We start from the raw sequence: 26,384 nt of genomic DNA on the forward strand, positions 1-26,384 counted from the left end.
GTGCTGGGATTACAGGGATGAGCCACCACGCTTGGCCTGAAATAGCATTTTTTATAAATATATGCCCTAGAGAAACTCTTGCGTATTGTATAAGAGTCAGAGAGACAAAAATTTTGTTGCTATATTGTTCTTAAAGGCAAAAACTGGAAATAACACAAATGTTTGTTTTGGGTGATTAGATAAAAATATTATGGTGTGGCCGGGCGCGGTGGCTCACGCCTGTAATCCCAGCACTTTGGGAGTCCAAAGGCGGGTGGAGTCCAAAGGTGGGTGGATCACAAGGTCAGGGGATCGAGACCAGGGCGAAACCCCGTCTCTACTAAAAATACAAAAAATTAGCCGAGCGTCATGGCAGGCGCCTGTAGTCCCAGCTACTCAGGAGGCTGAGGCAGGAGAATGGCGTGAACCCGGGAGGCGGAGCTTGCAATGAGCTGAGATCGCACCACTGCACTCCAGCCTGGGGGACAGAGCAAGACTCTGTCTCAAAAAAAAAAAAAAAAAAAAAAAAAAAAATTGTGTATTACCACAATGGACTACTATATAGCAGTGAAAATAAACAAATGAACTAGAGCTACATTCTTCAACATGGATGAATCTTAGAAATATAAATGTTGAATTTTAAAAAGCAAACTACAGAATTATGATACCATTTCTGTATAAAGTTCAAAAAGACATACCATATATTGATTAAATGTGGTAGGCCAGGCATGGTGCTCACACTGTATCATCCCAGCATGATGGGAGGCTGAAGCGGGCCAATTGCTTGAACCCAGGAGTTCAAGACCAGCCTGGGCATCACAGCAAAACTCCATCTCTACAAAAGATACAAAAAATTAGTTGGGCATGGTGGCCTGTGCCTGTAGTCCCAGCTACCCCAGAGGCTAACAGAGGAGGGTCACCTGAGCCCGGGAGGTTGAGGCTGCAGTGAGTTGAGATTGTGCCACTGTACTCCAGCCTGGGTAACAGAGTGACAGAGACAGACCCTGTCTCAAAATAAATAAATATAAATAAATAAATAAAATAAACTTTAATATATCGTATATACAGTAAAGTTATTGTTAAGAAGCAATCAATTGATAAACACGAAAATCAAGATAGGAGTTGCCTCTGAGTGGGGTGAAAGGGGATGGGACGAGAGAGGGAGTGCATGGGAATTGGTAATGTTCTAGTTGTTGGATTCGGCAGTATGTTTTGTTTTTTTTCCATCTGCACCCCCCCCCCCCCCCACATCATGTAGTTTTATTCAGTTTTAAACAAAATTTAACTCTTTTGGGGCAGTAAGTTCATGAGTGTTCATTTTATTGTTAGGCTTTAGAACTCCCATCTATATTACGTATATATTATTATATATTACATAATACATTTTACCTCTACAGAGAGAGACTGTTTCAAATAGTACATAATACGATGAGAAAGAGAAAGAGAGAGGGGTGGCTTTCCAGATCTACCTCTGGAAGGCAAGTCTGAGCCCAGGCCCAGCTGTCCTTAGGACAAGGAAACAGCAGGGCAGAACACACAGGCTCGGGGCAGGAAATCCCTCCAAAGATAGGAAGAAGGGGCAGAAGGAAGCTTTTGCAGGTGGTAGATATATTCATTGTCTTGACTGTGGAGATAGTTTCATGAATGTGTACTTATGTCAGAAATCATGAAACTGGACTAAGCAAAATGGCTCTTTCCTGTGATCCCATCACTTTGGAAGGCTGAGGTGGGAGGATTGCTTTAGGCCAAGAGTTCAAGACCAGCTTGGGTAACAAACTGAGACCCCCATCTCTACAAATATTACAAATTAAAAAGTAAATTAAAATAATTCATCAAACTATATACTTCAAATATGTTGTTTATTGTATACTTTAAACATGTATCATTTATTGTACAAATAAAGCTATTAAAAACAAAAGCCAGGAAGAGGTTGAAGCCATACTCTTTTCCCAGCCTGCCCAGTCAGATAAGTCTGTCTTCCTTCCAGTCCCCAGATTCTCCCTATCCCACACATAGTCCCCTTCTCCCTTAGGAGGTACATTTTGTTTCCTCCAGTCTAGTAATAGGACTTCCCCCCACCAAAAACATAAAACAAAAATTTTTATGAATTACTTGCCATACACTATTGAGTGAATTCTTTTTCTAGTTTGTTTGTTTTTTGAGACAAGGTCTCACTGTGTCACCCAGACTGGAGTGCAGTGGCACAGTCATGGCTCACTGCAGACTCGGCCTCTCTGGGCTCAAACAATCCTCCCACCTCAGCCTCCTGAGTAGCTGGGATTACAGGCATGTGCCACAACACCTGTTTTTTTTGTTTGTTTTTGTTTTTTTTTTTTTTGAGACAGAGTCTTACTCTGTCGCCCAGGCTGGAGTGCAGTGGCGCCATCTCAGCTCACTGCAAGCTCCGCCTCCTGGGTTCATGCCATTCTCCTGCCTCAGTCTCCCAAGTAGCTGGGACTACAGGCGCCTGCCACGACGCCCGGCTAATTTTTTTGTATTTTTAGTAGAGACGGGGTTTCACCGTATTTTGCCAGGATGGTCTCGATCTCCTGACCTCGTGATCCGCCCGCCTCAGCCTCCCAAAGTGCTGGGATTATAGGCGTGAGCCACCCCGCCCGGCCACAACAGCTGTGTTTCTAAAAAAAATTTTTTTGTAGAGATGAGGTCTCCCTATGCTGCCCAAGCTGGTCTTGAACTCCTGGGCTCAAGTTATCCTCCCTCCTCAGCCTCCAAAAGTGTTGGCGTTATAGACGTGAGCCATTGCACCTGGCCCATGTGAATCCAATTTTTAAAAGCCAGATTCTGTATTGCCTGAGAGTAAGTTATCTAGATTCGATTCAGATTGAGAATTTGAAGATAAAATAAAGTGAAATAACTTAAGCATTGTTTTGCTCTTACAACCTGTAAGGCTGAAACAAGTGCCTATGGGTTTGAAATGAAGCTGTCCTGACCTAATGTTATTCTCAATGCTAGATGGTGTGTTGAGACCCATCCCACAGAAGGAAGAGCAGCACCAGGACAAGAAGCTGCGCCTTGGAATCCACTAAGAAGGACTGTCTACACTGCAGGGGAACCTCAAGAACTTTTCATTGCACTTCTAAAATTCAGCCTTGTTCATTCAGAAAATAAGGATGGATTTTGTGAATAATTGAAAAGATTTTTTAAGGAAGCTAATTTATTTCTAGGATACAAATGGTGTTAATAAGAATATTTGTCTTTTAGATTTATGTGTGGGTTTTCCATAATGTAGTAGTGTGTTGTTTTATTACACAAAATGAGGGAGCAATAACTTAAACCAATGTAAACAGCAACAGGGACTGATTTCTATTTATCTTGACTTTATATTAGCCAATTTGAAAGGGTCTGCTTCACAGGAGGTCATGCCTCTGCAGGGAATCACACACCTTTTGAGAAATATTAATTCTTTTGAATTATAAGAGTGACAGTTAGTAAACTGCTCCAGGGAAATAAATGTCATCTTTTAAGAGTCAATGTATAGCAAACCAAAAGGTCACATTTATACCCAAAGCTTTCTAGTAATCAGAATTTACTTAATTAGAATTGACTCATAAAAATAAAGTTAGTGGACTTGGTCTCCATGTTTAAAGTATATTTTGTAAATGTTAACTCTGTGGTCCTGTTTATCACAGAGTTTGGGTAGCAATAGGAAGACAGTGTTATTCTGAGACAGTGTCACTGCTTGATACCACTGACTCTTGAAATCACTAACAGTGAACCTGAAATTTGGTTATGATGTTAACAGAGAAGAAATATTTGAGTCTGGACTATTGAAACTAGCCTTCCTAGAATTCCATTAATAAATGCTGCTCCCCATATAATCTTTCCTTCTGTAAAATTAACACAGGTTGTCTCATGGCATTGATCTTCAAAAGGAAGAGCCTTTTAAAAACATTTACCAACCTCGAGAATAAATACTGAAAGTCTTGAAAGTATGGTAATTTCAGCTATTCCAGGTTGCTCTCTGTGATTTCTTACATTTTTATTTGCTGAGAAATGTTCAGAAAATTATTCCAAAAATGAGGGTACATGTTCTGTTCTCTCCTAGGTTAGAGAGGGAGTGGCCTGGGATGCTTCATGAGAATGGCTCCCTGGATCTATGGTGGTCAGGTTTGCCTCTGCTTTTGTTCCCTGCCTTTCCACAACATCACACGGCCTCACTGGGCTTCCTACCAGTTTCTCAGAATTACACGCAGGACCATCCAAACATGGGCTCCGTGCCAGGGCTGTGACTGCAGCCTGTGTAGGTCCATGGGGAGTTCAGAGTCATCATACAAGGCAGCCGAGGACTGCCATAAACACTACACAGATGGAGGGCATGAGCTAGGACGGGAGGCGAGGCGAGGTACACTTAGAGGTAGCTAAGGCTAGTTTGAAAACCATGAGTTAAGATATTCTTATCCGTATAAAAACACTGAGATTGCTTACCTCCCAAATTGCTTTATTATATTAACTCTCATGCTTCAGCTCTTGGATTTGTTGTTTCTTACTAACATGTCATGTACACCAAACATTTTATAAATCAATCAGTAAATATTTTGTAAGACCCAATAGCCTGGCATACTGCCAGGTCTGTGGATTTGCCTGTTAGGCATTGGGATGGGATATGAGAGGAAGAAGCATACAAGTGGGAAAAACTGTGATTAGAAAGGGAAAACTAGGCATTTCCACAGTATTATTAAGAGAGTCACGATAATGCCATTTTTTTTTTTCTGTACTACTGGTCAGATTTCAATAAATAATCATTGATGGTTTACTGTGTAGCCTCAGAAGGTGAAGTCTATGAGGGCAGGGAGGTGTGTGTGTGTGTGTGTGTGTGTGTGTGTGTGTGTGCTTTTAAACTGCCGAACCCCAGTATCTACCTGGCACACAGTAGGCATTCTATAAATATTTGTTGATTGATTGAATAACTGCTAAACACTGCTTGACCCGGGGATGAGATGTGTGAGAAATGCTTCCTGATCTTAAGACACTCACAGTCAAGTGGACAATACAAGCATGGAATCAAGTAATTAAGAAAAATGATTCTCAGGCCAGATGCCGTGGCTCATACCTGTAATCCCAGCACTTTGGGAGGCTGAGGGGGGTAGATCACTCAAGGTCAGGAGTTCAAGACCAGCCTGGTCAACATGGTAAAACCCCGTCTCTAACTGAAAATACAAAAAAAAAAAAAAAAAGACCAGGCATGGTGTTGCATGCCTGTAATCCCAGCTATTTGGGAGACTGAAGCAGGAGAATCGCATGAACCCAGGAGGCAGAGGCTACGGTGAGCTGAGATCATGCCACTGCACTCCAGCCTGGACAACAGAGGGAGACTTAGTCACTGCAGCCTTGACTGTTTTCTGTGCTCAAGCAGTCTTCCTGCCTCAGCCTCCCAAGTAGCTGGGACTACAGGCACGCACCACCACGCCCGGCTAGTTTATTTTTTATTTATTTTTTGTAGAGAAAGGAGTCTCGCTATGTTGCCCAGGCTGGTCTTGAACTCCTGGCCCCAAGCAATCCTCCTGCCTCTGCCTTCCCAAGTGCTGTGATTACAGGCATGAGCCACTGTGCCTGGCCAAGTTAGCTTTATTTCTGGGTCAATGAATGGTACCAACACTCTATAAACATCAACTGTATCTTTAGTGACACTGTGACACATAAATGAGCTTATTGCTTCTGAATGTCTATATCTAAACCCACGTAACACTTGGGAAGGAGAAAGAAAGAAGTGAGCCCATCTTGGGACAGGAGCTCCTTTGGTGAGCGTAGCACAAAGTGGTTTGTTAGGGAAAGCACATGTCTTTCCAGAAGGACATGAGCCAGGACTTTCCTGGAATACTTCCCACCACCCCATACTTCTCAGAAATCGGGGTCCAGGCCAGGATGAATGAGGGAGAAATCACAGTTCATCCCAGTACTGACACCCACACCCAGACAGGCCCTGGCCCGGGATGTATCCCAAGGACAGAAGGTGGAGGGAGGAGGCTGGGGGGAGTTCATTTCCTGTGGAGTGAATGGAAACAGCCTGGCTCTGCCTAACGTGTGTGAGTGGCTGGGGGTGGCTTGAACAGCTTGAAGTACCTTGTGTAGTGTGTGCGCACATTCACAATGCTAGAAAAAAAACAAAAACGAGAGCTAAGCCAGAAGTTTGAAATACTGTGGTGCATGATGCTGCTGAGTTGCAAGAAAGGGAAGCTCGTGAGCCGGGAGGCTTCCTTGTGGCAGATCCTAACTCCTGACCAACTTTGTTTCACCCATGGTGATAACCAGCAGAGGCTCTCCAGGTTGTTTTTTTGAACATACTACAATTCATTAACAAATACCTGCGAGGGCTTAGCTTACCACGAGCCAGGCACTGTGAGGAGCGCAGTTATAGTGGTGATCAAAACCAGACACAAACCCAGACCTTGTGGAGCTTATCGTCTAGTTGGGGAGATGGACATACATCAAGTATTCATGAAAATGAATGAAAGGTATGCAGAAAAGAAATGGCCTCCCAAAAATACGGGCACATGTTTTGTCAGTTCTTCCACTTCACAGAGATCTGGTACTATTATAATTATGATGGCACCATGGGCTGCACTTAGTGGACCCGGAAAGTTCTACTGGTTTGGGGTTTTTTAAAAGATATCCTACACACTTAAGCAGGAAATCTTTTGGAAACCTCTGGAAGGAGAGAACAATCATATTAAAAATGCAAATAGGGTTGGGCAGAGTGGCACACACCAGTAATCCCAGCACTTTAGGAGGCTGAGGCCAGTAGATCACGAGGTCAGGGGTTTGAGACCAGCCTGGCCAACATAGTAAACCCCTGTCTCTACTAAAAATACAAAAAAAAACACAAAAAACAAAAAAAACAAACAAACAAAAAAGAAAAACTAGCCAGGCATGGTGGCGTGTGCCTGTAATCCCAGCTACTTGGGAGGCTGAAGGCTTGAAAATCACTTGAACCTGGGAGGTGGAGGTTACAGTGAGCCAACATCATGTCACTGCACTTCAGCCTGGGCAAAAGAACAAGACTATCTCAGAAAAAAAAAAAAAAAAAATAGGACCAGGACCCCTAGCCTCAAGATTCTGTGACTTGTCGGGATGGGAGAAAAAAAGTATGTCAATAAGTGTACATGTGATTAAGTAAGTTTTAATAAAGAGCAGGGGAATTTAGAGAAACCGTGCCAAGTATTAAATGTATTATTTTTAGTAACCAGAATTTCCTTCTATTGATGTAATTAAGATTTTATAGTGTTTGAGAGGCCAAGGCAGGAGGGCCACTTGAAGCCAGGGGTTCAAGACCAGCCTGGGCAACATAGTAAGAACCTGTCTCTCCAAAAAGAAACTTAAAAATTAGCCAGGGGTGGTGGTGCATGCCTGTAGTCCCAAGCTGCTAGCGGCTGAAGCGGGAGAATCACTTGAGCCTATGAGTTCAAGGCTGCAGTGAGCTATGCTTGCACCACTGCACTGTAGCCTGGGTGACAGAGTGAGACCCTGTCTCAAAAAGAAAAAAAAAAAAAAAGCAAATAATACTCTACTCTCAGATATGAGTGTTTCTGTTGACAAGGAATTTTACCATTCCTGGTTCTTTTTGATGCAGAGGTGGCCTTGTGAAAGTACATGGTTTCTGCTGAGCTGAACACGCTTTAGTGTAATCTGATGAAGAAATTCTATGCTGGTTGCGGTATTGGTGGAAAGTGTTTTATTTTGCAGAAAAAGCACAAGTTTCACAGAGGGCAACAGTTTTCCATTCACTCCACAGTTATCTATTGCTGCATGACAGACTACCCCCCAAAACTTAGTGGCCCAAGCCACTGTTTTATTTTGCATGATTTTATGAGCCAGGAATTTGGGCAAGATTCAGCAGAACAGCTCCACTCCCTGTAACACTGGCTGGGGTCACTCACAGTTGTGTGCCACTGGTGGGTCAGCTGAGAGGGGCCCAGCCGGCGCAGGGACAGTGAGACTAGACCATTCAAGGGGCTTCTTTCAGGTTTCTGATGCCTCAGTTGGATGGCTGAAACAGCTGGCAGCTGGCCAGGGCTCTCCAGCAGGATGACCAGACCTCTATGGGGTGGCTCAGGGCTCTGAAAGTGAGTGTTCCACAAGGACGGGCCCAGTGTGTCCCCCTTACAACATGCTGGCTCATGGCTCACTGGCCAAGGCCAGTTTCATGGCCACACCCAGAGTCCATGTGGAGGGGCCTGCACAAGACACGGAGTCAGGAGGTATAGTTCCCAGGGGACCACGGAAGTAACGTTCACCACAGGGACGGAGCAGATCACTGAAGGGAATGCCACTGGGAATCGAGCCCCATGCCCTGGCCCCTGAGCAGAGTTTTGTCCCCAAGACCATTACTCCTCATGGAAATTTTCACCTCCCTTACGCTTATAGCAATGCTAACAGTCACTGCAGATGGTTCTGAGAACCTTCAAATTGAAGCCCTCATGATGTTTCCTAAGAAGTTGCAGTTGTCCAAATCCACAAACCCAGATTTTAGTTGGCAAGTCTGAGAGGTTCTGGGTAACTGTTTTGCTGCACAAAGGTGGGTATTCCTGGAAGTTTAAAGATTCATCTTCAACATGCTAGGGAAAGCCACCATGATAGCTAGTCTAATGATGCCCAGACCATCCCCTCATTGATGAATGGAAGGCTCACATTTTAAGATGAATATGGGCCAGGGAGGTTTCACCTTTCTTGGCTGAGGTTGATGCCAAAGTGATAAAATAAACCTGGTGCTTCCTGCCTCTCTGTTCCCTGGGGATGGGCCAGAATCAGATGCCATCAGGGACCCTGCAGGCAATTCTGAGAATTCCTTTTAAGAAGACACCTGCAGGAAGGGTGAACCGCTTTCTAGCCCTTCTGCAGCCAACCACTCCCCCTGCCTTTTGATGACACAGGTTCTGCATAAGCTGAGAGGGAGGAGAGGGTGACATCCATGTCTTGTAAAAATGCCTCAATGAGAAAAGGGCCACATGCATTTCTTGTAAAAAATATATATATATATTCGGTGAGAAAAACAATTGCAGCAGCAACAGCAAATATTTACTGAATCTACTACTATGATCCAAGCCCCCAAATCAAGAAAATGTGAATGCTGATGTAAAAAAGGAAGGTATTTGTTCAAACTGCCTGGCCAGTGTTTTTGAAGAAAACAGAGATCTCCAAAGACCCCTTTTTTTTGTCTTAGATAGCAAGCAAACGAGGAGTTCATTAAATGTGTACTGTTTATTTGTGGTGTCTCCAAGCAAAGTAGTTGGCTCTCGTTATATATCTGGGAGAATAATCAATGATTTATGCTCCTGACAGCCTTATTATAGCCGTTTACATACTGGTCATGTGTAATTGTGACTGTTTTATAACCCTCTGCGTATAACCTTACTATTTAAATGGATTACAATGTTTTGCTGTTGTGACTTTGCTTGTTTAATCATAGCTAAGACTTTTCTGAAGTCAAATACTTTTTCCATTATCACAGTGAGGCATTGGCAAAAAAGTGGGGGCTGGCTGGTTACATTTGCTGAAAATAGATCATGCATTTATTTGGACTCTCAAGATTGGAGCTCTGAATTCACATAGTCCAGTGTCTATGCACCAGAGCACCATTGCATTGCCATTGATTAGGACTGGCATGACCATTGCCAGAGGTTTAGCAGGCACACATCCATCAAATACCATTTCAATCACTCAGAAATTTCTACAACAACACAAGGCCCCCCGTGTGTTGGGATGGTGGGCTGCCCTTGCTTGAGCACAGCTGATCGATCCAACCATTGGTCAGTGGTTGCATCTCCTCTTCAACACTCCCCTAAAGGGACAGGTCAGCCGTACTCTACTCCAGCATCTCCAGCGATGAAGAAGTCACCACCTCCTGAAGCCACATTGGCCTGTTCTCATTATTAACATGTTATTTTTATGGAGTAAACTCCTCCCCTGTCACTCCCCTCGTTTCCATCCCCAGACCTTGTTTAGAACACAGGCCTCTTTGTGTCTCCTCACCCACAGGAATGCCCTGGAGTGCTTGAAAGTAGCCATTGTGTTCCCGCTGTCCTGTGACAGCCTCCCACCTCTCCTGGAAACTTACTGCGTCATTGTAGCTAGGTTTGCATTTTACAGTGAAGCACTTTTTACTTCACCTCATTAAATGTTCACACTGTGAAGTAGGGATTAGCATTTCTACTGTACAGATAATGAAATGGAGTCGCAGGTTAAACCACTTACCCAAAGCTACACTGCTAATGACTGGCAGAGCCAGAACATGAATCTGCTCCAAATTCAATGCCTTTTATAATTTTCCCAATATGCATTTCATTTTTTTTCTTTTCAAGACAAGATGTCACTCCCATTGCCTAGACTGGAGTGCAGTGGTGTGATCCCGACTCACTGCAGCCTTGACTTCTCAGGCTCAGGTGATCCTCTCAACTCAGCCTCCTGAGTAGCTGGGACTATAGGTGCACACCACCACACCTGGCTAATTTTTGTAATTTTTGTAGAGATGGGGTTTTACCACATTGCCCAGGCTGGTCTCGAACTGGTCAACTCAAGCAATGTGCCCACCTCGGCTTCCCAGAGTGCTGGGATTACAGGCGTGAGCCACCGCACCCGGCACAGTATGCATTTCATTTTGTCCAGTCTCTCCCTCTGATGTCTTCTTCCCATTACAACTCCGCATGTCTCCTATGGTAGAAGGCATCAATGCCGCCAATTTTTCACCCTTCCCTTTCACACGTTTTGCCAGTTCCATCAGCAGGTGGAACTTGTTTCCCCTTGCTTGACTTTGTGTTCAATAGAATGAGGTGGGAATGTCCTCATGTGAGCTCCAACGTTAGGCTCAAGAAGCCTGTGTGTTTCTACTTTGCGTTTCTGCCATCACCGAACACCCAGAGCAGAGCCACCCCAGCCAGCCCAGCTAAGATTGGGCGACTCCCAGCAACCCACAGACTCAGGAAAAAACATTGGTTTCATTGAAGTTATTGCATTTCAGGGGGCTGGTTATGCTGCAGCTGCTAAGCGATACATTTCTCCAGCTTTCAAAAAGCTTCCCTTTCCCCACGGGGTTCCTTTCCCTTCATTACCTGGAAGCCTGTGCTAGCTTTCTCAACATCCTCCTCCTGCTTATTTCACAAATCATTGCCGTCTTTCTGCTCCCCCTCCCCGTGGGACGGTGCTCCCCAACTCCTAGTGGCCTAACCCTGCTTGGGCCCTGGGTCGTCAGTGTGCTGCATCAGCTCGTCCTGAAACTCTCCTTTAACGGCTTCATAACACTTCCTTCTTGTCAGCCTCGGCCTGTTTTTGTGTTTCTTATCTCTCTCCTCCCCTCCCACGGCTCTTCCTGGACCCTCTCACCTCTTAACTTTGCTTTCTCTCCAGGGCCGCCATCCTTTCCCAGGACCACCAAAGTGCTGACAACTGTTTCCAGCTTGCGTCTCTTCCCAGGTGCAGCTGTGCGTGCACGCCTCTAGACGGCTCCCCCGGCGCCTGATTCACAGGAAGGATCACCAGCACGCAAGGAAAGACTGGGGTGGGGAAGAGTGGCCATGGCTCCCACCAGAGAGGTGCTGCAGGAGTCCAGGCAAGAGGCGATGTGGCCCAACAAGGCATTAGGGTCACCAGAACCCCGTCTGGGCACCCGTGCTTCTACCTGCAGAGCTGGAGTTTTGTTTGCAGACCTTAGTGTGGGACTTCACATTTATCCTTATTAAATCCATGGTCAGATTGCACCCAACACTGCAGCTTGTCCTACTGCTTTTTAATTTTGTTTCAGACACTAATTAGTCATCGGTCTCAGAGACCAGGGTCACTCAGGCATTTGATCAATGCGTTACTTGTGTCCCACCCAAGTCATGGATAATGTTGAATAGAAAGGGCCCAGTAGGAACACGGTAAAGACTGTTACTTGTTTTAGCCACTAGAGGGCTGCATGTCCCAGAAATTGATGCAGGTGCCGCTTACAAGTGAAACTAGGAAATGTGAGCACTGTTGGGTTCAATGAGGTTTGGAGTTTCCAGAGCGGAGGCACAGAAGAGAGTGTAGCACATTGGGGAGCTGCAGATGGTTGTAGCATCCGTGGGCAAGGAGAGAGAGGAGTAGGAGGTTTGCAGAGGCCACGCAGGGCCTTAGGAACACTTCTGGGGAGCAATAGGGAGCTACAGAAAGACTAAGCAGAGGCCACACGAACATATTTGCTTTTTTTTTTTTTTTTTCTTTTTGAGACAGGGTCTCTGTCACCCAGGCTGCGGAGCAGTGGCGCAATCACGGCTTACTGCAGCCTTCACCTTTTGGATTCAAGCGATCCTGTGCCTCAGATTCCTGAGTAGCTGGGATTACAGGTGCACACCAACACACCTGGCTAATTTTTTAAAAAATTTTTGTAGAGAGAGTTTCCAGGCTGGTTTCAAACTCTGGGCTCAAGCGATCCTCCCACCTCAGCCTCCCAAAATGCTGGGATTTCAGGCACAAGCCACTGCACTCGGCCCCTATTTGCATCTTAAAGCAGTCACTCCAGCATCGCTGTGGAATGGAGGGAGGGAGAAGGGAATTGGATGGCTGCTGGTTGGTTCAAAATGAGAAATGATAAAGGTCTAAGGTGACATCTGAAGGGAATAAAGGAGGGGACAGAGGAATGTAAGTGAACTGAGCAGAACGAGGGCAGAGTGGCAGGGGACGGAATGGCAGGAGCCACCCAGCGCGGGGGAGGGGGGGCGGTCAATGGGAGGGAAAGGAGGATCACCTGGAAGATGTGAGGGGGCCAGCGAGTGAGGAGAGAAAGAGGAAAGTGAAATTGTGCTTTATAAAGAATGAGTCATACATTCACTCACGATAGAGCATTTACTGTGTAGCAGACACTGGGCTAGACCCTGGCAATACATTCATGAGGGAAACAGACACTGCCCCTGCCCTGGAGGTTTGCACCCTAGTGGAGAGGCAGCTGGTATTTGGGGTGGGAGGCCCCTGTGCTGGGCCTGGGAAGCCCAGAAGTGGGTATTTAAGCTGAGAGAGCAAGGATGAGAAGCTGCAGCCAGTGAAGAAAGCTGGGAAGACTATTCCCAGCAGAAGGAACGCTATGGGGAAAGGTCCTTCGGGAAGAATGGAGAAGCAGCCAGGCTTGCTGGATTTGTTGCAGGAGGAAAGCACAGCTGGATCCTGTGTGCTTTAAGGACAGTGGTCAGGGCTTTGGGTTTGATTCTGTGCAGCAAGGGAAGCCACTAGAGGGTCTGGGGGCAGGAGAGAACCATGACCAGATGTGACCTATGAAAAGATCACTTTGGACACTTGCAGAGATGGGGTGCAGTCCAGGTGGGGGCCGTGCAGATGCAGAGAGCTGCTCAGATGTGACACAAGTCTCAGAAGCAGAAATGCTGATGAATTGGCTGCAGGTGAGAGGCGGAGAAGACTCACGTGCTTTCCTGGGTTTCTGGCATGAACAACTGGGGGGATTTCAGGGGCATCAGCAGAGCTGGGAAAGCCAGGTGCAGGGAGGGACGGGAAGTCACATGCTGTGTTTTGAACTGTACCTTGGAGAGAGGGAGCCTGAGAGGCATCCAGCCAGCAGGTGAATGCACGCATGAGCCTGGAGATTGCCGAAGTCGGCCTGGAGTCACAGAGGTGGAAGCCACAGGTGGGCACACACAGACCACAGATCTGAAGCCTTTCAAGAAGATGGGGAGATGGAGAGGAGACGCGCAGGAGACTGAGCCCGGGCACAACAGTGCTCGGCTGTGAGGTGGAGGAGGCTGAGCTGAGAGGCCACAGGAGGGTGAGGTTGCCTGGGTGACAGGAGAGGAGAGAGCCTTGAGAAGAGGCCACCAGCTCTGTCACCTGCTGCTGAGGGGTCAGACGAGCACAAGAAATCGCCACTGGATCTGGCGGCTCTGAGGCCTTGGATAGCCCTGGGAAGAGCATCTTCCAGGGAGGTGGGGAAGCCAGAGACTGGCAGCTTGTGGGGTACATCCCAGGTGAGGAGATGCAGCCCATTCGTGGAGAAATTGGAGAAGTTTTGCCCTGAAGGAGGGCAAAGAGACAGAAGAGGGGCTGGAGGGGCAGCTGAGGGATAAATGCTGTGTTTTTTTGATGGGTGACACACGTCTTGTGCAGAAACTACCTGAAAACTTGGGAAGACATTAGAAAGAAGAGCCAAGACCCAAGAAGAGAACTGAAGGTGCGAGGGAAACTGTCATGCCCACCCTGCCCTGGCCTTCTTATCCAGGTGCCCGTTTCCTGGCTGCAGGTCACGTGCTAACACCTTGATTCTGATAGGCACAGCACATTGACAACTGAACAAAGCCACTCGGCTTGAAAATGGTCCCTGGTCAAGGTGAAGGACACGCCTGGTGCTGCCAGACGCCGCCGGGCAGCTGCAGGCACACCCTCTTCCTTCCTCCCACACCCTCAGTAGCACAGAGCCTCATTCATCCAGGCCAGCAGGTCATGGCCATGGGAATGTCATGCTCCGTTTCTGGGGAAAAGGGCAGAGGCTTTTTCCCCTGCAGAAGAACCAATCTGCACCTAGGGCCTTGACCCTTTTCCCCAAGAGTCCTGGGGTTATATAAGTATTGTCTGTCCCTGATGCTGGGGTCCTGGTCAAGACCTCCCAGTGCGGGGCTGGGGTGACACAGCGAGGCCCTGGCATGGAGTTCAACCACCCTTTGTCCTGATGGCGCTTTATAAAAACACTGTCAGCCTGGACTCTGGGATAACAGGGTTACAAGCCTCTGAATGACTGACTGGTCCTCAGAACTAAGTGAATCAAATACAGACTTTGGGACAATATTGCGTGAACCCAGGCTGAGTGGAGACCTAGACTGAGCATGGACATTGCCACGGAGAAAGGACATGGGAACTGTGGGGTCCCCCTGCTGCCCCGCCACCCCCACACCTGGGTTGAGGTGGGATGTAGGTTACAGATAAGGTTAAAATACAAACGGAGGCAGGTGAAAGGAGGGGTGGGTACCGAGGTTTGAATCACAGCGAGGAATAGATTGCTTCCTCTTCACCCAGACCTCAGCTGCTCCCTAAATCTCAGTGACCCCCAAATCAGTGCCTCCGGCCCACGTCTTTCTTGAGTTCCAGACTCATTTGTCCAACGGCCACCTGGACATATCCAGGAACAGGACATTTGTGTGCCTCTGTCCCCTGGGCTCCCTGTCTTGGCGGAGCACATCATCTTCTACTCAGGTCACCCACCCCACAGGCCCATGTCCTCCAGAAACGGTTCAGCTATGCCTGGTCAATAGTAAATCCTAAGTATCTCTTAAGTTCTATGGCTGCTGCCTCTGAGCTCTGGGTTTGAATCCTGCATCACCATCTGCTCACTGTGTAACTGGGCGAGCAACCCTCTCATCCCTGTTTCCACGCCTGTAACATTGGGATTGTGAAAGATGTCAATCAGAATGGAACCACTTTTGTTAAAAATAATCCTGACAAATAGAGCCACGGGAAGGCCATGAAGATAAAGATTCTCATGCATAAATGCCTAATAACAAAAACTACCACGGAAGACTATGAAAACCGCAATCTTGCGCAAAAATGCTTCTAGGAGGACACCTGCCCAGTAACTGCCTGTCCAGCCTCGGACTGGTGTCCCTCTTGCAATCAACCCTTGTAGCCAAGGATCATTACTTCAAAGCAATGATATAATCCTCCCTTTCCTTTTAAAAACCTTTGTCTTCCTTCACCTCCCTGAAGGCACACGTGGTTTTTACTCTGGCAGGCATACTCCCGTGGCAGTGCCCTATTCCTGAATAAACACCGCTTTCTTTGAGAGCCACTCTCTGATTATTATTCAGATTGACAGGATAATCACAGTAGGCATCTCATAAGGTGGTTCTGAAGACTGATAATGCTTTAAAGCATCTGCAGCGGAACTGACAGCAGCACCGAGTCCGCGCTCGCTGTTACCAGCAGGTGTTCCTCATCCCGCCCTCCCTCATTGTTTCCCTCCAGGGCCGGCTCCAGAGCGTTCCTGCCAGACACGCAGGTGTTCAGGTCACTTCCTGAATAAAAGTCAGCCGCCTTAATGATGGAGTCAGACCCTTAGCTGGGCATTCAAGGCTCCCTCCCAGCCCTCTCACATCCCCACATGCCCCGGACACAAGCGCACACGCCTTGTCATTTTCCAGCCACGCTTTGTGCCCGCCGCCCTGCCTGCAGTGGGAATCCCTGGCTCTGGTGATGGGGCTAACGTGGGCGCACCCAGTCGGAACCCGGCACGTCACCTACTTTACCTCATTGGTTCCCACAACAATCCCGTGAGGTAAGTCCTCTTTTTGCCTGTTTCCTGGAAGCTGGGTGATTCTCAAGAGGGAACGGCTAGCCGTGGAGCCAGAATTTCAGTCCAGGTGTGGCCGTTCCCAAAGTCCATGTGGTTCTAGTTAATTCACACAAACCTCTCATGAGTAGATGACATTCCAAAGGAAAAAGGGACCTGACGTCTCCGAGATGGGAAAGGATGGTAGGAGGGTGTATGTCAGCATCTCCCCAGGGCAGAACACATCTGGGGGCATCTGCAATGTCTGTTTTGCTAAGCAAGAGCTCGTTTCCACAATTCCCTCTCCAGCAGGTGATGCATTAGGGTTGGTCCCAAGAGCACATCGTGTCAGCTGTGAGGGGAGGTGAACTGGGGCGGGGCCGGTGTAGTGGCAGCTGGCTGGCGTTGTCAGGGTTCCCCATCCCCTGCACCTCCCCCTTCAGCTTTGCCACTGTGGGCCCAGCGCGGGGGCTCTGCACTGAAGGGTGCCTGCCCTTCTGTAGGTCCACCACGTTCTCGGGGTCGGCAGTGGGATCTGCCCTTCCTCCCTGGCTCCTCACCTCCTATCTATCCTCTCTTCTCTGCTGACTCGGTCCCAGTGCCAGCTGCACAGTACGGACTTAAAAAGGCCTCTGATCCCCCCCGCGCCATGAGCTTCCACGATCACAGGACGCCTACAGTAACTCTGGTGTGTCACTTGGTGTCCTGTCCCAGGATCCATCCCTAACCAGCATGAAGAATGAATTCAACAGATGTTAAATGAATAAATTAGTTAAATAAATGTTTTGGCTATTTTACAGCTTTAAATATTAGAACTAAAACTAAAAGTGATCTTATTTTTTCCAACCTTCCCTAACGGAATCTAGCTTTCGAAATCTTTCCGGTAAGTTATTCTTTAGCACTGGTATCCAGGATTCGTTTTTTGGTGGGGGCCAGGAGGAGATAGTTATCTGTCCAGGGGCAGAGAGCTGAAGAATAGGCCGAGCGCCCTGAATTTGCAGTCTGGTTTCCGAAGACATGGACCTTGGGGTCAGCCTTGGCCCTAAATCCTGGCTCTGTGACTAGCTGTCTGATCTGGAGGGATTTACTCACCCTCTCTGTGGTCCAAATTTCCCTTCGTCAGGTGGAGGCTTGAGATGTCTGTATGGGGTTAGTGCAGACCAGGCTGAACACTCAGCTTTGCTGTGCTTTCATTATGGCAGCTACATCACAGCAGTTTCCATGTTTCAAAAATGAAATCACACCTTGTTTACATCCATCTTCAACCTGTTCAATCTTTTTAGGTAGACTAAGTCTAGCTTTTCAGGGTCTCCCAATAGTGTATGTTTCAGACCTTTATCCAATTGTGAGCCCCAATGCAATATCTAAAACCCTTCCGGAAGAACACCCACAGAGCGATGGTACTCATTCATGCCATATGTATAATATTTTGGATAAAATGGTAAAACGAGTAAAAAACGTAAAATCGTAATATCTAATAAAACAGACCAGCAAGATTTGTAAATCTATTTTGAAACAACTAAAATGATTCCAGGAATTTTTGAGTTTAATTTTCCTTCACATTGTTACAATCACTTTGAGTCTTGTGTAATTTCTAGACTGCTGTGGTTCACAGCAGCTGTGTCTCACGGGAAATGCGGACAAACCAGTCTGGCTAGTGAGGGGAGCTGTGGGAAGCTCACAGCCCCTCTTTGGACAGCCACATTGCTCCCCTAGAACCAGCAAAGGAGGCCCACCCATGAGGCTGAGAGTCTGGGACATTTCCAAGGGGTGGGTGCTCCTGAGTGTTTTCTCCAGGAGGAATCCTAACTTCTGGGCAGATGCCTGGCTCTGGCCAAGAACCTGGTCCAGGAACATTATGATCTCAGTCCCTGCTGGCCTAACGCTAGGACCCTCCCAGCTGGGGAACCTCACAGGCAGCAGTGGGGGAGAGTTCCACATGGTTTCTGATGCTCTGGCCCATCCCTAGTTCACAGCCTTGATGATGAAGGTGAGAGAGAGAGAGAGAACAGGAATTTGGCCTCGGGCCACTGTGGGCTTGTATCTAGGGTATCCCACACTAGGTCCGGGATCTTTGAACCACTCAGAACCACCTCAGAACCTCAATGTCCTCAGTTATGAAATGGGAAAGACTTCCAGGTATGGGGAGGCATCAACCGTGGGATGTGTAGATTTAGTGTTGAGTAGGCGCTGCCTAGTCAATGGTGGTTAGTGTCCCTTGGAAGATGGGACGGGTGCAGGGTCACTGGTTGGTGGGGCATACCGGAAGGTGTGCTGGGGCCCTGGGGCAGCATAAGGCTTTCCCTGCCTGGAATGGCGACAAGAACACACACAGCCACACAGCATGCAACGGAATGAAACCAACCAAGAAGTGTGTGGTACCTTTTATTTAGTCAGTCTTCATTTAAATGTGTGCTTTTGAAATCACTAAATGTGACCTTTTCAGAATTCAATTCTCACAGTATTTACAGTGAACTTTGTGCAAACAAATCTGTGAGCTTCCTGCTCGGCTTTTCACATTAATAACTTACAAATTTAGATCACAACAAAACCCCAGACTCTAGTGTTCTGTTTGAAAGGTACTGAGCTGGGATAATGGGTTGCTAGGAAAGAGCTAACGCAAGCCCAAAGGAAATAAAATGTTTTCTTTATCAGAAAAGAATAGTAATAAGGCCTTACTCTCCAAAGGAAAACATACATCCCAAAATGTTGTGGAACAGTATTAAGCAATCAAATACATTTCCAATGGTTATTTCACCTTCATTTTTTATACTTACACTCATCTCTTTTAATTAAAAAAGCAAAACCAGAAAAGTGCGATTTGAAGGGACTCTGAACTGTCAGGGAATGTTATAGAAATAATCGGACGTCAGTGACTAAAGAGTGCGGGTCATCAGGCTGCTCCGCCCAGCCTCCTGCAAGGGCACTGGTCAGAGAGGCCACAGCTGCCAAAGCGGGGAGGTGCGCCAGGCCCCACATCACTTGCCTTGGGGTCCATGCCAGGCAAGAGAGAGACACACACCTGGACCTAGCCAAGGGTGGTGCCCTGCCAGGTAATTCTTCAGGTACAAAATCTACAAAGGGGATCAATCGTGGAAAACACATTTCTCTTTCCCTCTCTGGTCACAGAAACACCTGACTGAAGAGAAAGTACACAACACTCAGGTATTGTAAAAAGGGAGGGTTCCTGCAGAAGGCAACGACTCATGATTTAGAAACTGAAGTATAAAAAATATAGATCAACAACTGTGCCTTTCATGTCTTGTAAAGTATCACTTTAAAGTCCCTTTTTAGATGCTTGATGTCTGAAACGAAACCACGGCCTTTTAAAATATTTTTGATTCCATGCCTTTTTATAAGGAAGATGAATTAATACCTCAATCATCCTGGTTGCAAGAGACTATTCAGGACCAAAACAGTATAGGTTTTCTATGTGTTCACTAAAGACTGTGATGGGCAATTACAGAATGACAGCTTATTAGAAAACAAACTGAAAACAATTTATTGATGGATCTGAGAATTTTTTCACACATGAGTCATTTCTCCTTCCAATGTTATGTCCTCCTATTGATAAAAGTTCCTCACTGAGACTCCCTGGACCCATGGTTTGTACCTGTTGGGCGTTCCACTACGGTGATTCCTACTCTAAAATACACTTACAGCAGAAAGCATTCACCCATGATGATTATGAAGGAAATATTCTGTCCCTCACTCACTCTCTGGAAGTCAATATGGAACAGCTGTGACTCTATCCAGAGCCACGTGTTCGCAGTTCTCCAGCAAGCAGGGCTCACCCTGTGGGTCCCCTATTCCCCATGACCCTTGTTGATCCATCCTGTTCCTGCTCAGTTGTTCCCCTGCTCACCTGGACTGCGGGAGGCTTGGGCGCGCCCACTGAGGCCACGCTGAGGAGTTGGGATGAAATGCAGGACGGGGAGGGACGGGAGACTGAGCTGAGAGGGAGCACTGGATCCCGGGAGGCATGGATGCACTGATTACAGTCCAAAGACATTGGCAGCAACGAAGGACACACAATGACTGAAAACATTAATGTTACCTTCTGGGATCTCTCAGTGCCCTGAGCGATCTGTGTGTCTACCTACAGACGGGCAAAGCACTTTTGCACCCTGGCCCCATTCCCAGTTCTCTCCTGAGAACTCAGTCCTCCTTGAAGACTTGGTGATGCCTGTCATTTGAGCTCCCATTTAGTGGCTCATGGTGCCCAGGGGCTCACGTCTGCAAGTTAAAATTGTTTTTATCAACACCTAATACAATGGCTCTGATTTCACATAAATAATCACAGACTTGATTAAAATGAATATATTATTCTAGGTTAATTTTTTTCCATTCAAATGTTTATATTCCATCTACGCAGAACAATTACAACAGAAAAAAATAGGCACCTCCAAAGTCTTCCCAAGAATGATGGCTTTCTGACATATCACATTGTACAAACTGGACAAATGAGACGAATGACTGTGACAGGGGCTAGGGAGCTCTTCAAGGCGCTGTTTTCTTCAAGTCTCGAATCTGTTTAATCAAGTAGTTCTTCTCGTCAGCAAACTGCTCATCATCCGCCCTTTCTTTTTGAAAGCTGCTCAGAAACTCAATGAGTTTGGGCTGATTCTTTAACAGAATCTCCACAATAGGCTGTGTTTTGTGAGGACTGGCCACAAACACCTGAAACAAAAAGAAACAAATACTTAGGACGGGAGTGCAAGCCAGGGACCTCACCCACGCTACAGCAGTGCAGGCCAGGGACCTCACCCACGCTACTCGTGTTTCATGCGTGACTGATATTATTAATGTATAGAAGCCACTGACACTAATTCTTAGTGAGGGTGATCCCTACAGTCACGCACCACATGACGTTTCAGTCAATGACAGACCATGTATATGACTAGAGTCCCATAGCACCACAATGGAACTGAAAAATTCCCATCGCCTTGTGATGTCGTAGGTCAACGCATTTACTCATGTGTCTGTAGTGATGCTGGTGTAAACAAACCTATTGCCTGGCCAGTCACATAAAATTCAAGCCCATGCAATTATGCACAGTGCATAACACTTGATAATCAACGACGATGGTACTGGTTTATGTATTTACTATACTATATGTCTATTCATTATTTTAGAGTATACGCCTTCTACTTATTAAACAAAAAGTTAACTATAAAACAGCCTCAGGCAGGTCCCGTAGGAGGTATCCAGAAGAAGGCACTGTTATCGGAGGAGGTGACAGTTCCATGGGTGTTATGGCCCCTGCAGACCTTCCTGGGGGACAAGATGTGGAGGTGGAAGCAGTGATAATGATGATCCTGACCCTGTGTAGGCCAAGGCTAATGTGAGGGTTTACGTCTTAAGTTTTTAACAAAGAAGTTTAAAAAGTAAAAAACAGAAAACTTTAAACATAGAAAAAGTGTATAGAATAAGGATATAAAGAAAGAAAATGTTTTTGTACAGCTGTATAACTTGTTTGTTTTAAGCTGTATTATTGCAAAAGAGTCAAAAAGTTCTAAAAAATCGATGAAAATCCCTTTTGAGGGAGGCGGAGCAAGATGGCCGAATAGGAACAGCTCCAGTCTCCAACTCCCAGCGCGAGCGACACAGAAGACCGGCGATTTCTGCATTTTCAACTGAGGTACTGGGTTCATCTCACTGGGGAGTGCCAGACGATCGGTGCTGGTCAGCTGCTGCAGCCCGACCAGTGAGAGCTGAAGCAGGGCGAGGCATTGCCTCACCTGGAAAGCGCAAGGGGGAAGGGAATCCCTTTTCCTAGCCAGGGGAACTGAGACACACAACACCTGGAAAATCGGGTAACTCCCACCCCAATACTGCGCTTTAAGCAGACAGGCACACCAGGAGATCATATCCCACACCTGGCCGGGAGTGTCCCACACCCACGGAGCCTCCCTCATTGCTAGCACAGCAGTCTGTGATCTACCGGCAAGGCAGCAGCGAGGCTGGGGGAGGGGCGCCCGCCATTGCTGAGGCTTAAGTAGGTAAACAAAGCTGCTGGGAAGCTCGAACTGGGTGGAGCTCACAGCAGCTCAAGGAAACCTGTCTGTCTCTGTAGACTCCACCTCTGGGGACAGGGCACAGTAAATAATAACAAACGCAGCAGCTCTGCAGACACAAACGACTCTGTCTGACAGCTTTGAAGAGAACAGTGGATCTCCCAACACGGAGGTTGAGATCTGAGAAGGGACAGACTCCCTGCTCAAGTGGGTCCCTGACCCCTGAGTAGCTTAACTGGGAGACATCCCCCACTAGGGGCAGTCTGACACCCCACACCTCACAGGGTGGAGTACACCCCTGAGAGGAAGATTCCAAAGCAAGAATCAGACAGGTACACTCGCTGTTCAGAAATATTCTATCTTCTGCAGCCTCTGCTGCTGATACCCAGGCAAACAGGGTCTGGAGTGGACCTCAAGCAATCTCCTACAGCTACAACCTATAGCTGAGGATCCTGACTGTTAGAAGGAAAGCTATCAAACAGGAAGGACACCTACACCAAAACCCCATCAGTACATCACCATCATCAAAGACCAGAGGCAGATAAAACCACAAAGATGGGGAAAAAGCAGGGCAGAAAAGCTGGAAATTCAAAAAATAAGAGCGCATCTCCCCCGGCAAAGGAGCACAGCTCATCGCCAGCAACGGATCAAAGCTGGACGGAGAATGACTTCGACGAGATGAGAGAAGAAGGCTTCAGTCCATCAAATTTCTCAGAGCTAAAGGAGGAATTACGTACCCAGCGCAAAGAAACTAAAAATCTTGAAAAAAAAGTGGAAGAATTGATGGCTAGAGTAATTAATGCAGAGAAGCTCACAAACGAAATGAAAGAGACGAAAACCATGGCACGAGAAATACGTGACAAATGCACAAGCTTCAGTAACCGTCTCGATCAACTGGAAGAAAGAATGTCAGCGATGGAGGATCAAATGAATGAAATGAAGCGAGAAGAGAAACCAAAAGAAAAAAGAAGAAAAAGAAATGAACAAAGCCTGCAAGAAGTATGGGATTATGTAAAAAGACCAAATCTACGTCTGATTGGGGTGCCTGAAAGTGAGGGGGAAAATGGAACCAAGTTGGAAAACACTCTTCAGGATATCATCCAGGAGAACTTCCCCAACCTAGTAGGGCAGGCCAACATTCAAATCCAGGAAATACAGAGAACGCCACAAAGATACTCCTCGAGAAGAGCAACTCCAAGACACATAATTGCCAGATTCACCAAAGTTGAAATGAAGGAAAAAATCTTAAGGGCAGCCAGAGAGAAAGGTCGGGTTACCCACAAAGGGAAGCCCATCAGACTAACAGCAGATCTCTCGGCAGAAACTCTTCAAGCCAGAAGAGAGTGGGGGCCAATATTCAACATTCTTAAAGAAAAGAATTTTAAACCCAGAATTTTATATCCAGCCAAACTAAGTTTCATAAGTGAAGGAGAAATAAAATCCTTTACAGATAAGCAAATGCTTAGAGATTTTGTCACCACTAGGCCTGCCTTACAAGAGACCCTGAAGGAAGCACTAAACATGGAAAGGAACAACCGGTACCAGCCATTGCAAAAACATGCCAAAATGTAAAGACCATCAAGGCTAGGAAGAAACTGCATCAACTAACGAGCAAAATAACCAGTTAATATCATAATGGCAGGATCAAGTTCACACATAACAATCTTAACCTTAAATGTAAATGGACTAAATGCTCCAATTAAAAGACACAGACTGGCAAACTGGATAAAGAGTCAAGACCCATCAGTCTGCTGTATTCAGGAGACCCATCTCACACGCAGAGACATACATAGGCTCAAAATAAAGGGATGGAGGAAGATTTACCAAGCAAATGGAGAACACAAAAAAGTGGGGGTTGCAATACTAGTCTCTGATAAAACAGACTTTAAACCATCAAAGATCAAAAGAGACAAAGAAGGCCATTACATAATGGTAAAGGGATCAATTCAACAGGAAGAGCTAACTATCCTAAATATATATGCACCCAATACAGGAGCACCCAGATTCATAAAGCAAGTCCTTAGAGACTTACAAAGAGACTTAGACTCCCATACAATAATAATGCGAGACTTCAACACTCCACTGTCAACATTAGACAGATCAACGAGACAGAAAGTTAACAAGGATATCCAGGAATTGAACTCATCTCTGCAGCAAGCAGACCTAATAGACATCTATAGAACTCTCCACCCCAAATCAACAGAATATACATTCTTCTCAGCACCACATCGTACTTACTCCAAAATTGACCACGTAATTGGAAGTAAAGCACTCCTCAGCAAATGTACAAGAACAGAAATTATAACAAACTGTCTCTCAGACCACAGTGCAATCAAATTAGAACTCAGGACTAAGAAACTCAATCAAAACCGCTCAACTACATGGAAACTGAACAACCTGCTCCTGAATGACTACTGGGTACATAACGAAATGAAGGCAGAAATAAAGATGTTCTTTGAAACCAATGAGAACAAAGATACAACATACCAGAATCTCTGGGACACATTTAAAGCAGTGTGTAGAGGGAAATTTATAGCACTAAATGCCCACAAGAGAAAGCAGGAAAGATCTAAAATTGACACTCTAACATCGCAATTAAAAGAACTAGAGAAGCAAGAGCAAACACATTCGAAAGCTAGCAGAAGGCAAGAAATAACTAAGATCAGAGCAGAACTGAAGGAGATAGAGACACAAAAAACCCTCCAAAAAATCAATGAATCCAGGAGTTGGTTTTTTGAAAAGATCAACAAAATTGACAGACCACTAGCAAGACTAATAAAGAAGAAAAGAGAGAAGAATCAAATCGATGCAATTACAAATGATAAAGGGGATATCACCACCGACCCCACAGAAATACAAAGTACCATCAGAGAATACTATAAACACCTCTACGCAAATAAACTGGAAAATCTAGAAGAAATGGATAATTTCCTGGACACTTACACTCTTCCAAGACTAAACCAGGAAGAAGTTGAATCCCTGAATAGACCAATAGTAGGCTCTGAAATTGAGGCAATAATTAATAGCCTACCAACCAAAAAAAGTCCAGGACCAGATGGATTCACAGCTGAATTCTACCAGAGGTACAAGGAGGAGCTGGTACCATTCCTTCTGAAACTATTCCAATCAATAGAAAAAGAGGGAATCCTCCCTAACTCATTTTATGGGGCCAACATCATCCTGATACCAAAGCCTGGCAGAGACACAACAAAAAAAGAGAATTTTAGACCAATATCCCTGATGAACATCGATGCAAAAATCCTCAATAAAATACTGGCAAACCGGATTCAGCAGCACATCAAAAAGCTTATCCACCATGATCAAGTGGGCTTCATCCCTGGGATGCAAGGCTGGTTCAACATTCGCAAATCAATAAACATAATCCAGCATATAAACAGAACCAAAGACAAGAACCACATCATTATCTCAATAGATGCAGAAAAGGCTTTTGACAAAATTCAACAGCCCTTCATGCTAAAAACGCTCAATAAATTCGGTATTGATGGAACGTACCTCAAAATCATAAGAGCTATTTATGACAAACCCACAGCCAATATCATACTGAATGGGCAAAAACTGGAAAAATTCCCTTTGAAAACTGGCACAAGACAGGGATGCCCTCTCTCACCACTCCTATTCAACATAGTGTTGGAAGTTCTGGCTAGGGCAATCAGGCAAGAGAAAGAAATCAAGGGGATTCAGTTAGGAAAAGAAGAAGTCAAATTGTCCCTGTTTGCAGACGACATGATTGTATATTTAGAAAACCCCATTGTCTCAGCCCAAAATCTCCTTAAGCTGATCAGCAACTTCAGCAAAGTCTCAGGATACAAAATTAATGTGCAAAAATCGCAAGCATTCTTATACACCAGTGACAGTCAAACAGAGAGCCAAATCAGGAATGAACTTCCATTCACAATTGCTTCAAAGAGAATAAAATACCTAGGAATCCAACTTACAAGGGATGTAAAGGACCTCTTCAAGGAGAACTACAAACCACTGCTCAGTGAAATCAAAGAGGACACAAACAAATGGAAGAACATACCATGCTCATGGATAGGAAGAATCAATATCGTGAAAATGGCCATACTGCCCAAGGTAATTTATAGATTCAATGCCATCCCCATCAAGCTACCAATGAGCTTCTTCACAGAATT

At 46.0% G+C, this 26,384-nt stretch overlaps 2 protein-coding genes across 7 annotated transcripts in view; one reads left to right on the plus strand and one right to left on the minus strand.

Moving 5' to 3' along the window:
• The window catches only part of CDADC1 (cytidine and dCMP deaminase domain containing 1), a 44,856-nt gene extending 41,284 nt beyond the window's left edge, over positions 1-3,572 (plus strand). Inside the window, exon 10 of the mRNA XM_007960389.3 lies at positions 2,953-3,572. Within this exon, the coding sequence (XP_007958580.1) occupies positions 2,953-3,026 (74 nt within the window). The 3' untranslated portion in view covers positions 3,027-3,572. The remainder of the gene's footprint in view (positions 1-2,952) is intronic.
• A 15,013-nt stretch (positions 3,573-18,585) lies between these two features.
• The window catches only part of CAB39L (calcium binding protein 39 like), a 141,636-nt gene continuing 133,837 nt past the window's right edge, over positions 18,586-26,384 (minus strand). For all 6 annotated transcript variants that reach the window (XM_037986682.2, XM_037986684.2, XM_037986681.2 and 3 more), the window contains one exon: positions 18,586-20,893. In XM_037986682.2, the coding sequence (XP_037842610.1) occupies positions 20,714-20,893 (180 nt within the window). In that variant the 3' untranslated portion in view covers positions 18,586-20,713. The remainder of the gene's footprint in view (positions 20,894-26,384) is intronic.

The sequence above is a fragment of the Chlorocebus sabaeus genome, chromosome 3 (assembly GCF_047675955.1).
Source record: "Chlorocebus sabaeus isolate Y175 chromosome 3, mChlSab1.0.hap1, whole genome shotgun sequence".
In the NCBI taxonomy this organism is placed as follows: Eukaryota; Metazoa; Chordata; class Mammalia; order Primates; family Cercopithecidae; genus Chlorocebus; species Chlorocebus sabaeus.